This window comes from Hemiscyllium ocellatum, chromosome 14 (genome assembly GCF_020745735.1).
Source record: "Hemiscyllium ocellatum isolate sHemOce1 chromosome 14, sHemOce1.pat.X.cur, whole genome shotgun sequence".
Lineage (NCBI taxonomy): Eukaryota > Metazoa > Chordata > Chondrichthyes > Orectolobiformes > Hemiscylliidae > Hemiscyllium > Hemiscyllium ocellatum.
The window spans coordinates 20,109,943-20,125,078 of NC_083414.1; the positions used below are offsets into that span (position 1 = coordinate 20,109,943).

The 15,136-nt window shown below is 41.1% G+C and overlaps 1 protein-coding gene across 1 annotated transcript in view; it reads left to right on the top strand.

The window, feature by feature from the left end:
* LOC132822284 (calcium/calmodulin-dependent protein kinase type 1-like) overlaps positions 1-15,136 on the top strand; it is a 197,027-nt gene that overhangs the window by 140,618 nt on the left and 41,273 nt on the right. Inside the window, exon 4 of the mRNA XM_060835460.1 lies at positions 11,562-11,636. Coding sequence (XP_060691443.1) covers positions 11,562-11,636 — 75 coding nt within the window. The remainder of the gene's footprint in view (positions 1-11,561; positions 11,637-15,136) is intronic.

The following is a 15,136-nucleotide window of genomic DNA, read 5'->3' on the forward strand; positions in this document are numbered from 1 at the left end:
AGTAGCAAGAGAAAATTAGTGGATGAGGGTATACAGCACAGACCTAAACTTTCCCTAGATTTTGGAAAAAGACAATGTAGGTTGACCATTAGCCAGTTATTAATTCGTCATCATTTAATTAGAATTACCACTAAACAAGATTATGATATGGAATCATTTTTAGCAATTTGAAATAGAAGTGAAGGAATATTTCGAATGAGACATACCAGTAAAGACAAAGATGTATTCATAGCATTCCATATAAGGACACCAAATATCAACTGTTAATGGCAATGATACTAAACAACAAAAAGCAATTTTTTTCTGTTAGTTCACTTGTGTTGAACTATAATTGGAGGTCAGGTATAAATGGTAGTATTCTCATCTGTTGAAAAAAACAATGTTTTGTCTTACTTAAAAGACAAATCCAGTCAATCACACTGTGAACCTCTATAGTAAGAAGATCTAATTATGAGATTAACTGCTTGAAAGACTTTGGAATATATTTAAAGCATAAATTTCTATTGCATCTGTGCAAAAGTAAATCTTAGTTTCAAGAACTAATAAAACTGAGCACAGAAAACCAGTTATAAGGGTTATAAATAATTTGAATATAACATTTGCATATAAATCAATTCAGTACTTCATTTAGAATGGAAGTTATGATGGAATTATATCATAGATTTTCCATTAGTTAAGCTACTTTTCTATTTTGTATTAGGCTGGAGGTGGTGGTGTTTAGTGCAGCCCCATTGGTGTCAGTTAATGAATAATAGCCTGGAGGACTGAAGACTTGCTCCAGAACTATTTGCACCCTTGCCAAGCTGTCCATGTGCAGTTACAACATTGGCATCTACCTGACAAGGTGGGAAAATAATTCCAGCTATCTCTTGTCCACAGAAAGCAAAAACAAATCTAATCCGGCCAATTATCACCTCATCATCACAGTAAAAGTGCTAGGACTTGTCATTTAAAGTGCTTTCAAGTGGTACTTATTGAGTATTTACCTGTTCATTGATGCTCATTTTGGGTTCAGCCAGGGACATTCTACTCTAGACTTCATTAAGTTTGTTGTCAAAACATGGGCAAATAACCTAAGAATCCAGGTGAGAATGGCTGCATTTAATATCAAAGCAATATTTGCCTATGTATGGAACTAAAGGGGCTCAAGCAAAATCAAGAAATTTGCTGGTTCAAGTCATACCAAACACTGAGGAGTTTAGACGGATATGGGCCAAGTGCTGGCAAATGGGACTAGATTAATTTAGGATATCTGGTCAGCATGGACGAGTTGAACCTAAGGGTCTATTTCCATGCTTTACATCTCTAAGACCCTAAGACAGTTGAAATTACTGGAGGTCAATCACCTCCGCCTTCAGATGTTACTGCAGATCAAGATAATGTTCAAGACCCAGTCATATTCAACTATTTTACTAATGACCTGCCCTCCATTGTAAAGTCAGAAGTGGGAAAGTTCACTCACAATTGCACAACGTTCAACACCATTCATGACTCTTCAGATACTGAAGCAGTCTGTGTCTGTATTGAGACCTGATGAATATACAACTTCAGCTGACAAGTAGTAAGTAACATTCATGCCACACAAGTGCTAGGCAATGACCATCTTAAAAAAGAATCAGACCATCTTCCCTCGACATTGAGTAGTAAGACTATTTCTGGATATCCCAACATCAATATCCTGGAATTTACGATGGACTAGAAACTTAACTATATGAGTTATATGATTGGTGTAGCTACAAAAACAAGTTCGAAGCTGTGAATTCTGTGGTGAGTAATCCCACTGATCACTTGATCCCTAAAATCTATTCTCCACCCACAAGACAAAATTGTGATAAAATACTCTCCATTTGCCCAAATGAGTTCAGTTTCGAAAAATGTTCAGTAACACCATCCAGGACACCACAGTCTGCCGAATTAGCAACTTACCCATCAGCGTACACAATGATGTTTGGATCCCTACTGCATTGTGGTAACAACATGTACCATCCACAAAATGTACTTCAGGAACCTGCTTTGGCTCCTCCAACAGCATCTTCCAAATCACTTGTTTCACTTAGAAGGACAGTGGATGTATGGCACCACCGTCACCAGCCAGTTTTCCATGAAGCCACACACCATTCTAACTTGGAATGATATTGCTGTTCATTCACTGTCACTGAATCAAGAACCTGGAACTCCCTCCCTAACAGCATTATGGGTTTCCCTACAATGCACATCCTGCAGGATGTTTGAGGTAGGGGTGACCACCGATACTCCTGCCGACTTCGTCTGCAGGAAATGCAGTCAGATCCTGCTCCTCACCGAACGAGTTAGGGAACTGGAACTGGAGTTGGATGAACTGAGGATTATTCGAGAGGCTGAGAGAGTGATTGATAGAAGCTACAGGGACATAGTTACGCCGGAGAACAGAGGTAGCTGGGTAACAGTTAGAGGTGGGAAGGGGAAGAAGCGGGCAGTGCAGGGTTCCCCTGTGGTCGTTCCCCTAAACAATAAGTATACAGCTTTGGAAACTGTTGGGGGGGACAGCCTTGCAGGTGTAAGCTGCAGTGACGGGGTCTGTGGCGTGAGGTCTGGCTCTGAGACTCAGAAGGGAAAGGGGGAGAGGAGGAGAGCGCTAGTTATAGGAGACTCTCTAATTAGAGGGATGGACAGACGGTTCTGTGGACATGGGCGAGACTCTCGGATGGTTTGTTGCCTCCCGGGTGCCAGGCTCCGAGACGTCTCGGACCGTGTCTTCAGAATCCTTAAGGAGGAGGGTGTGCAGCCAGAAGTCGTGGTACACATTGGCACCAACGACATAGGTAGGAAGAGGGGTGGGGAGGTCATTCAAGAGCTCAGGGAGTTAGGCTGGAAGCTAAAAGCTAGGACAGACAGAGTCGTCATCTCTGGGTTGTTGCCGGTGCCACGTGACAGTGAGGCAAGGAATAGGGAGAGAGTGCAGTTGAACACGTGGCTGCAAGGATGGTGTAGGAGGGAGGGCTTCAGGTATTTGGACAATTGGACTGCATTCTGGGGAAGGTGGGACCTGTACAAACAGGACAGGTTGCACTTGAACCAGAAGGGCACCAATATCCTGGGGGGTAGGTTTGCTAGCACTCTTCGGGGGGGTTTAAACTAATTTGGCAGGGGGATGGGATCCGGACTTGTAGTCCAGCAAGTAAGCTAGCTGTTTGTCAGGATGTCCAAGAATGTAGGGAGGCTGTGGAGAAGGTAGCACTGACAGAGAATACTTGCGGACACAGAGATGGGCTCAAGTGTGTATACTTCAACGCAAGGAGTATCAGAAATAAGGTGGGTGAACTTAAGGCATGGATCAGTACCTGGGACTACGATGTTGTGGCCATCACGGAATCGTGGATAGATGAGGGACAGGAATGGTTGTTGGAGGTTCCTGGTTACAGATGTTTCAGTAAGATTAGGGAGGGTGGTAAAAAAGGAGGGGGGGGGTGGCATTGCTAATTAGAAATGGTATAACGGCTGCAGAAAGGAAGTTTGAGGGGGATCTGCCTTTGGAGGTAGTATGGGCTGAAGTCAGAAATAGGAAAGGTGCAGTCACCTTGTTGGGTGTTTACTATAGGCCCCCCAATAGCAGCAGAGATGTGGAGAAACAGATTGGGAAACAGATTTTGGAAAGGTGCAGAAGCCACAGGGTTGTAGTCATGGGCGACTTCAACTTCCCAAATATTGATTGGAAGCTCTTTAGATCAAGTAGATTGGATGGGGCGGTGTTTGTGCAGTGTGTCCAGGAAGCTTTTCTAACTCAGTATGTAGATTGTCCAACCAGAGGGGAGGCCATATTGGATTTGGTACTCGGTAATGAACCGGGACAAGTGATGGGCTTGTTAGTGGGTGAACATTTTGGTGATGGTGACCACAATTCTGTGACTTTCACCTTGGTTATGGAGAGAGATAGGTGCGCACAACAGGGTAGATTTTACAATTGGGGGAAGGGAAATTACAATGCTGTAAGACAGGATTTGAGGAGCATAAGTTGGGAGCATAGGCTGTCAGGGAAGGATATGGTGGAAATGTGGAACTTTTTCAAGGAGCAGATACGATGAGTCCTTGATATGTATGTACCTATCAGGCAGGAAAGAAATGGTCGTGTGAGGGAGCCTTGGTTGACGAGGGAGGTTGAATGTCTAGTAAAGAGGAAGAAGGAGGCTTACATAAGGTTGTGAAACAGGGTTCAGACAGAGCAGTGGAGGGATACAGGATAGCCAGAAGGGACCTGAAGAAAGGGATTAGGAGAGCTAAGAGAGGGCATGAAAAATCCTTGGCGGATAGGATCAAGGATAACCCCAAGGCATTTTATGCGTATGTGAGAAACATGAGAATGACGAGAACGAGGGTAGGTCCGATCAAGGACAGTAGTGGGAGATTGTGTATTGAGTCGGAAGAGATAGGAGAGGTCTTGAATGAGTACTTTTCTTCAGTATTTACGAACGAGAGGGACTGTATTGTTGAAGAGGAGAGTGTGAAACGGACTGGTAAGCTAGAAGAGATACTTGTTAGGAAGGAAGATGTGTTGGACATTTTGAACAACTTGAGGATAGACAAGTCCCCCGGGCCTGACGGGATATATCCTAGGATTATGTGGGAAGCAAGAGAGGAAATTGCAGTACCGTTGGCAATGATCTTTTCGTCTTCACTGTCAACGGGGGTGGTACCAGGGGACTGGAGAGTAGCGAATGTTGTGCCCCTGTTCAAAAAAGGGAATAGGGATAACCCCGGGAATTACAGGCCAGTTAGTCTTACTTCTGTGGTAGTCAAAGTAATGGAAAGGGTACTGAGGGATAGGATTTATGAGTATCTGGAAAGACACTACTTGATTAGGGACAGCCAGCACGGATTTGTGAAGGGTAGGTCTTGCCTTACTAGTCTTATTGAATTCTTTGAGGAGGTAACCAAGCATGTGGATGAGGGTAGAGCAGTGGATGTAGTGTACATGGATTTTAGTAAGGCATTTGATAAGGTTCCCCATGGTAGGCTTATGCGGAAAGTCAGGAGGCATGGGATAGAGGGAAGTTTGGCCAATTGGATTGAAAACTGACTAACCGGTCGAAGTCAGAGAGTGGTGGTAGATGGTAAATATTCAACCTGGAGCCCAGTTACAAGTGGAGTTCCGTAGGGATCAGTTCTGGGTCCTCTGCTGTTCGTAATTTTTATTAATGACTTGGATGAGGGAGTCGAAGGGTGGGTCAGTAAATTTGCAGATGATACGAAGATTGGTGGAGTTGTGGACAGTGAGGAGGGCTGTTGTCAGCTGCAAAGGGACTTAGATATGATGCAGAGCTGGGCTGAGAAGTGGCAGATGGAGTTCAACCCTGCCAAGTGTGAGGTTGTCCATTTTGGAAGAACAAATAAGAATGCGGAATACAGGATTAACGGTAGGGTTCTTAGTCAGGTGGAGGAACAGAGGGATCTTGGGGTCTATGTACATAGATCTTTGAAAGTTGCCACTCAGGTGGATAGAGCTTGTAAGAAGGCCTATGGTGTATTAGCGTTCGTTAGCAGAGGGATTGAATTCAAGAGTCGTGAAGTGATGTTGCAGCTGTACAGGACTTTGGTTAGGCCACATTTGGAGTACTGTGTGCAGTTCTGGTCACCTCACTTTAGGAAAGATGTGGAAGCTTTGGAGAGGGTGCAGAGAAGATTTACCAGGATGTTGCCTGGAATGGAGAATAGGTCGTACGAGGATAGGTTGAGAGTTCTCGGCCTTTTCTCGTTGGAACGGCGAAGGATGAGGGGTGACTTGATAGAGGTTTATAAGATAATCAGAGGAATAGATAGAGTAGACAGTCAGAAACTTTTTCCCCGGGTACAGAGTGTTACAAGGGGACATAAATTTAAGGTGAAGGGTGGAAGGTATAGGGGAGATGTCAGGGGTGGGTTCTTTACCCAGAGAGTGGTGGGGGCATGGAATGCGCTGCCCGTGGGAGTGGTAGAGTCAGAATCATTGGCGACCTTTAAGTGGTAATTGGATAGGTACATGGATGGGTGCTTAATCTAGGATAGATGTTTGGCACAACATCGTGGGCCGAAGGGCCTGTTCTGTGCTGTATTGTTCTATGTTATAGTGCAGCAAATCAAGTAGCAGCTCACTACTACTTCCTTGAGCACTTTGGGGTGGGCAGTAAATACTGGTGCTCACATCACATTGATGAATAAAGAAAAGCAAATGTCTTCGCAGAACCTGCTGCTGGGAAAACTAGCAGTTGTTGGACATTACATGGGAGAAAGCCAGATAACCATATCACTGCTTGAGAAACCTTTCAAGGCAGTCTTGTGCATTCTGGACCTTGCCTAGTAGATTTCCTGAAACAGTGCATTTTCTGATGATATCTGATCCTGTGCTTGGAATACAAAAAAAAATGACCACCTTGGAAGAAAAGTGTACCTTAAATCTAGGAGCAGCCTCTTTAAGGTGTAAAATCAAGATTGTAAACCTTGGCATGCTTTTTAATGTGGAACATTGTTGTGGCATGTTAGCAGAATGGAAAAGCAGCCGGAACATCTGTGTAATGGCTCAGGTACTTAAAGAATGTCACTATGTGGTGCATTAAAGATAGATTATCTTTATAATAGGTTAAGAATTTAATTTTGAGACATCCTGAATAAACAGTATCCTGACTATTCCAGTCAGAACACTGACAGGGAGATTTGCATTGAACTACAATTTGTAATTATTATAACACTTTAATGAAGTTATCTCTTCTTTGAAATTTGGGTTACAAAAATCCTTTACTGTTCAAAGAACTTTACTTTTGATGTTTCAATCACAGGTTCTGAAGAGAAAACACATAGTCCATCCTGACGTTTGTAATGATTAACCAAATTAGTTTAGTCTGTTTGACCAATGACCTTGAGGGTTGTGTGCTTTACTTCAACTGAATCATGGGTGATCTTACCACCTGATGATGTGACCTAGGACATATCCATATTGGGAAGAGTCATGTTTCCAAATTATTAACTGAAGTTTCTTTAACTTTTAACTTTGGAATTCTGGCAGTGTAGCTGCTTCCTGACATGAGGGACTTGTGCAGCTTACAAATGTCCAAACTCTGGCACCTGGGAGGCTTCAGTTTCAAAGAGAAAAAATGGTCCTTTAAGCAGCAAGACTTATGAATTTTGCCTTGTACCTGAAACGACCCTAGCTTCCTTCTCTGGAAAGTGTAAAAACAAACTTCAAGTAGTCTCACGGTTCTGAAACCTTCTACAAAATTACTTTCAGCAAAACTCTTCCTTCTTAACTGAACTGTGCTCCCTTAGGTTTGAAGGTTGTTAGTTTCTTGATGGATGTTGACTCTAGATGTTGTAGGTTTCTGTAGCAGCATTTTGTCCTGTTTGTACATTCTGCCATCACTGATGTAGGTGAGCATTGTTGGCTGTTGTGCACTAGTTGTCTATAGTCAGAGGTTTCTTATTGTCCTATTAAATGTAAAGGCTGTGTGCATATAACTATCATAAAGTGGTAATTTTTACTCTTATAAACTTATATATATATAAGCTTACACCAACTGCTTGATGAAATGGCATTTGTCGCAACATAACATTTGTTTATGGCTTAAATGGAGATCAATGTGTGTTAGTGTGAATTATCATTAATGCCACATTGAAATGCAATATGGTCCTTAGAATCATAGAATCCCTACAGTGTGGAAGCAGATCACTCAGCACATTGAGTCCACATTGACCCTCCAAAGAGCATTGCACCCAGTCCAACCCTCTTACCCTATCCCTGTAACCCTACATTTCCCATAGCTAATCCAGCTAGCATGCACATCCCTGGATACAATGGACAATTTAGCATGGCCAATCCACCTAACCTGCACACCTTTGGACTGTAAGAGGAAACCGGAGCACCTGGCAGAAAACCACACAAACATGGGAAAAAGGTGCAAACTCCACACAGACTATCGCCCAAAAATGGAATCGGGCCTGGGTCCTTGGTGCTATAAGGCAACTGTGCTAACCACTGAATCACCATGCCATGGTCCCATTTGAGGGATCTTCTCTGACAGCGGTGCCATTCTATGATGGTAGACACTCTTTGTCACTTTCAACTTGCTTGCTCAATGCTTGCCTTGGTTTCTCACCCTCCATCCTTCATAAACCTTATCCTGGTTGGATTTTGCCATGCATGTTGTGCAAGGTAATTGTTCTGAAGGGATTAAAGTTCATGTTTCATTGGTTCATCCATTCTACTGGTGTCACATGCAGTCTGTGGGTGGAGACAGAGCTTTCTGAGGGAGCAGATGTACCTGGACCAGTTCTGTCAGATCCTAATAATTATTCCTGACCAAATCTAATTGTACTTATTGCTATCATGCAATAATCCTCCTTGTTATTTAACAATAGTGCTCCTTCTGAGAAACAGTATAATGGTGTGGCCTCTACCAGTTACCACTTAATAGGCTCAAGTCATAACAAAGTCAAGGAGTGTTCTGAAGAAATGTCATGGAAATGTACAGCAATGAAACAGACCCTTCGGTCCAACTTGTCCATGCCGATCAGATATCCCAACCTTAACTAGTCCTATTTGCCAGCACTGAGTCATACCAGTCTCACAATGTTAACTCTTTCTCTATCCATAGATGCTGCCAGACTTGCTGAGTTTCTCCAGCGTTCTGTGTTTGCTTAAAAGTCAAATGAGGATTGGTGGTAATAAGTTACTTCAAGCAACCCTCACCTTGTATCACACACTGTTAGAAGTGGCAAAGACCACAAGGTGCCTGCTGTGGTCATCAGGGCAAAATTTGTGTACCATGTGGATTTATACCCAGTTGGTTTTTGCCTTAATCCTCATTACATTTGACCTCCCATGACTTGAGGTCTTTGATTTATTGTTCTAATTTTAAACTGGCTTACCATCCAGTCCCATCCTGTGCTTCAGTCCTGTATACCTTACCTTCAACACACTCTCGTCTTCTCAGCATTCTAGTTCTGTAACTCGAATCCTGATGATTTTGGGAAGGCAATGGCTTAGTAGTATTATCGCTAGACTATTAGTCTAGAGATCCACGTAATGTTCTGAGGACCCAGATTTGAATCCCGCCATAGTAAATGGTGAGATTTGAATTTTATAAAATCTGGAATTGAGAGTCTCATGATGACATGAAATCAGTTTGGCTTCATGTAACATTGTCATCACCTGTGCAGAGTTGTGGATTAATGCCTTACTTTGCAACTTAAGCACATACCCTAGGCTGACATTTTGGTGTGGAATGGAGTATTCCTATGTTGTTAAAAATACCTTCCTTCAGATGATTTGTAAAATAGGCCTTTTGGCTGAATGAATGAATGAATGACAATTAATCCCAGGACAGTGTTTGAAGATGAACAGGAAATTCTGGTATCTGAACCAATATTTGTCCCTCTACCAGCACCACTAAAAGCTGATTGACAGGTTACTCATCTGTTGTTTGGGGAATTTTTGCCACTTACAAATTAACAACTGTATTTGCCTAGAAAGCAACAGTGACTAAACTAAAGAAGGTCATTGTGTGCAAAATGGTTTGAAACCTTACAAGGATGTAAAAGCTGCTTTACAAAAGGAACTGACCAATTTTTTTCATCTCTTGGGGTTGTCAATGAGACAGGTGCAAATTTTACTAAATTAACTCCTTCACCAGGCATGCACTGTAATTTTTTTTATTCACTCATGGGATGTGGGCATTTCTGGCTGGGTAGCATTTATTGCCCATCCCTAATTACCCCTTCAGAAGATGGTGGTGAGCTGCCTTCTGCTTTGGTTTGATCTTTAGGGAGGGTAATCCAGGATTTTGACCCAGTGAATTACCCAATAAATGCTTATAACTATGCCCTGTTTGAGATAAACCTGAGTAATGCTAGATATGAGTGAGTCTTGTGATTCAATGGAGTTGGGGGGGGGGAGGCTGCAATTAGAATCAAGATGCAAGTTTTCAGGTGATGGTAAACGATCACAATTTTACAATGAACTGCACAAGACCCAATGAAATTGGATGCAAAGGCATACAGCATGGAGTCGTTGAGTAGTTGTGTTGTCCATCCACAACTGGTTTCTTTAATACTTGAATTTGATTGTAACATTGTTTGAGTGTGTCTCACATTATTTTCTGTTTACATCATTAGAGACTAAAGAGCCCACTGGCAATTCTGAAGAAGTCAGCAATGAAGGGATGGCCAAGGTTGAGAGATTCTTTTTTTTTACCAGGAATAACTATGTTGTGTTGCTGAGCCCAACTCCGCAATGTGAAGAATTAAGGAATTAATGATTGGAAGATTGATGCTTTTGATCACAAATTATCTTCTGAGCAAAAACTGGCAATATATATGGCTCTGATCATGTTTTTTTAAATTTGTGTCTGGCGTCAGTGTTCAAAATTGGAATAGCTTTGAAGAATTTCCAGGAAAATGTTGTTTTGCCTGTTATGTTACGTCACCTGAGTATAAAAATGCTGAGGTAGTTTGACTGGGACTAATGAATCTTGTGTTGTTGGTGCTGAATCCATTATTTTAAACAGGCATTTAAATTGCCTTTCACTGACAAACCCATACAACAGAGCCTACCTTAACTTGCCCAAGATTTTAACTGTGTTACATGGTTTCCTGATGCTGTCTAAATTTACCCCTGTGCTGGCAAGCAAGAGTCCATTGAACTAATGTGCAAATTGTGAGCTATTCTTTCCACTATGCATTGCTGAAGTGCTTTGTTCGCTGACACAACATCGCCTTTAAAAGAGGAAGAGGTTTGTGATGCTTTTTGAATCAATTGCACAGATGGGAAAATTTTAAACATTTTATGCTTCCACTTTCTTGAGCCCTGATAATCAAATAGCCTTTGTAACAGCCTTACCTAATGCCAAAGGGAAACTTGTCTGTTCAAAGTTGTTTACATTCAAAGATTAGTCTCAATTCTGATTCTGCTGTGCTCGTAATGATCATAATTGTGAACTACCTTGTGTGTGGGAAGGTGTCAGAAATCAGATGATATAAGCTGCAGGGTCTGTGAGTCAGTGTGGCACGCTGTTTATTTGCTGTGAAAAGATATATATTTTAACTCCTTCATTGCTGACTTCTTCAGAATTGCCAGTGGGCTGTTTGATCTCTAATGACGTAAATAGAAAATGTAGCAATTATAAAATCAGCAGTGATATTAAATAAAATGACTGTTTGTTTGAGCAGCATCATCCACACAGCAGGAAGAACAGCAATCTTCCGGATTTGATAGACTATGCAGGAAGAAGGTTAAGAAAACATGAGTAATAAAAGAGTAATAAAATATGTTGGAAGTAACTCATGATAATGAGCAGGTATTGGACTGTTAGTGACTTTCTGGTGGAATGCTGGACTACTTAAGCTTGAACCTTGCTCCTGGCAAACTTACAAAGAGGGTGTCCCTTGTGACCTCAGTATTGCCAATTCTTTTACAAAAAATGCACTAATTGTGATGTAGAGGCAATTGCTTCAGTGCTTGTAATTCATGAGTGTTTGGGGAGTTCACATTGATGTTTTAACTTTGACTTTAGAGTCAGCGCAAAGGAGTAGCCCTAATTAAATTTGATTGTTTCTTTCAGAATCAAACATCCAAACATTGTGTCACTGGAAGATATTTATGAAAGTCCAACACATCTTTACTTGGTGATGCAACTGTAAGTATTGATTGCACATTTCACACCTCTGCATAGTAATTCATTGTGACTATCCATCTACGAAATGCAGTTGCACTTTCAGTGCTGACAATGAATCTAGTAACACTGCTATAAATGTTTCCCCAGTGCTATATATCAATTCTGCATGGACTGAGAGATGCAGCTCTAATGATTCATCCAATGCAAGCTTTTTATTGTGTATTGACCCAGTCATATAAATCTTTCCAGTGTTATTGAAAGTACCAATCTTTCCCAGGATAGAGTGGAAAATAACTTCAGAATCAGTAATGAACAATGCTTGGTATATATTTTAAATAATTTATTTATACAGATTATATTGTCGGGTGAAGATACTGTAAAGCTGAATAAGGCTCTGACTCATTAATACATTTTTGTTTTCTATCTTACTCATATTAATAAAGTGCATGTATTTGAAAGACATTTTACAGTGCACTTACTGAAAACAGCTTTCTATGATGGTTGATTACAGTACTGCTGACTATATAGTTAGGCTAACAATGATGGGTATCATTCTATGTTTTTGTATAAGGGAAAGACTTTCAATACTTTCTGTATTCATAGCTTGTACTTTCAATATAACTTTTTTTTAACAAAGAGCTGAAGGTCTTTCGACCTAATTCAATGTGCTCCCCAAACTGTGTCCAAGAACAGAAAACTGTCTTAAATGTAACAAATGAGTATTCTTTCTCCTGCCTCCCCCCCACCAACCTTGTGAACACATTTGTCTACAGAGCTGGTGGTGGTGTGTGTTGGTGAGTTGGAGTGGTTGACCCTCACAAGTGTGGTTTTGGTAAATTTATCTGGGATGTATAACATTGTATAATATTTGCACCACATGAGTGTCAGGCAATGACCACTTCCAACCAGAGGGAATCTGACCATCGCCTCTTGCTATTTATTGGTATTAGCACCACTGATTCAGCCACTACCAACCTCTTGGGAGGGGTTACCATTTACCAAAACCTGGCCATATAAATACTGCGGCTACAAGAGCAGGTCAGAGGTTCAGAATCTTACAGCGAGTAACTCATCTCCTGAGTCCCCATAGCCTGTCCATCATCTTCAACACACAAGTCAGAAGTGTGATAGAACATTCTTCATTTGTTTGGGTGGGTACAACACTCAAGAAGCTTAGCATCATCCGGAACAATGCAACCTAATTGATTGGCACCACATCCATTCCTTCCTCCACTGACACCCAGTTGTAGCAGTACAAAATGCACTGTAGCGATTTGTCAAAGATCCTTAGATAGCATCTTCCAAAACCTCAAACAATAAAAATGTAGAAGTGCAGAAGATACATAGGAACATCATCACCTCCAAGTTCGCCTCCAAGTCTTGTGCTACTCTGACTTAGAAATTTATCACAATTTCTTCAGTTTCACTGGATCAAAATTCTGGAGTTGCCTCCCTAACAGTATTGGGATTCTACCTACAGCACATAGACTGCAGTGGTTTAAAAAACTCATCAATACCTTCTCAAAGGCTACTAAAGTTGGGGAATAAATACTGATACCCATGTCCCGTGAATGAATTTTAAAAATGTGAATGATTATTGTGCCTGCTGTAAAATCTATATACCCAGTATCAAGTTGGGTAGATTTTGACTTTATGCAATATTATAAGTTTCAGCAAATCGGCTGACTTTATATCACTCCCGACGATTTTTACATATTTTCGAAGACTTCAGTGGAAGTAAAAATCATGATCACACAAAGCCATGACCTGCACCACTGAGCATGGAATAGACATGACCAATTCCCCAACTATTCTACTGTTGTTTTTTCCACCTCCCCTGTCATGAAACATAGAGTCGGGTACAAGCTGCAGAAATCGGAGAGATTCTTACAAGTTTACACCTCTTTCAATGACCATCCTTGACATCCAAACCTTTTATATGGATTCTGTTAGTTCTTATTAGTTTATTGTTAGCTATTGTGTTGATTCGTGGAAACTTGAGTCAGGGGATTCATTCCCCAAAAATGTTCTTCTGCAGTCATTTGAGCTTCTTGGCCACTCCTACATATGGTCACAATGATATAGAACATAGACTATTGATACTTGAACTCCATTGGTAGATGTAATACCTGAGACTTTCATAGGAGGACATAGTTTTAAGAAGGGACCTAAGATATTGACTTCACATGACCACGGGCATCACCTGATGGCTGATAATATGAAATTAATGGTTGTTGAACAAAGACTAGCCTGCTTTACCACAGAAGAATAAAGTAGATACACACACACACACACACACACACACACATCTCCCCCACCCCACCTGACCGCGTGGGAGGTGTAAAAAGGCCCTCAACTCCTTTTTGATTGAACCATTATGAGAATCTTCACATGCCGAAGATGAAATCTCACCTGTGATTATCAAGCTTGAAAACAAGACAAAGACTAAAGAACAAGCTTGTCTTTCGAGGAGCTTTTTGACAGAGCAAGTGATAGGGATTTTAGACTGTAGAACTAAACACAGGCTCAAGATGTTTCTGTCTCTTGAAAAGGAAAAAACAACCTGGTTACAACTCTGATTGGAAAGAAACATCAGGAAACTGTGAACTTAAAGGATTACTGCGGTACTTGTTACTGCTCAAAGTCTAAGAATCCAACTAACCAATAATGATACAAGATCAGAAATTGTTGGAGTTACACAGCAGGTCTGGCAATATCTGTGGAAAGAGAGCAGTGTTACCATTTTGAATCCGGTGACCTGCCTTTGGCGTAGATTTCCAGCATCCACAGTTCTTTATTTGATCATAACAAATTGAGGTCTTGGGCTAAAATCAAAATCGAGGACTCCAAACTGTATGTTGTTTTATCTTCTTTGCGTTCTGGCTGCTGTATCCTTTTAACTTTGTGCCTGTGGCCTTGTATGAGTATAGGATTGAGTGACTACACAAAAACTATGTGCTTGATGTTGCACTTTAATGTTCTTCTTTGTTATTAGCAGGTAATAAACACGTTCTTTTTTAACTCAAGAAAACCTAGTGATTAGCCCCTTATTGCTACAGTAAAAATGAGTGAACTAAATTTTAAATTGGGGAACGGTATTGTGTTTTGTTCTACCATCAGACTGTTACTGTGCTTTTAAGAGAACTGCTCATGATATTATCACTGCATCATAAACTGTGACCTGAAGGTTTAAAGATTTCATATTCCATATTACCTCTGATTGCTTGAACTATGACACTCTACTGAAAGCATGTTCCTCTTGTAACATAATTGTACACTTATATTCCTAAGAAATACTTTGTTGTAATAAATGTCTGTTGGGGTTTTCAATACCGCAATGCCAATGTCCAGTTTCTTATGTTAGAGATAAGAAAAACATTGCTGCATCAGGTATAACCTCCTGCTGAAGGCAACTCACACTAAGTGTAGCCTTATGTCAAGAAGCCTTACTTGAAACCGACAAGAAAGTTGGAAAGAGGGGAATAATTGGTACTGTGAATGCCTCACTATCAGATGATTTG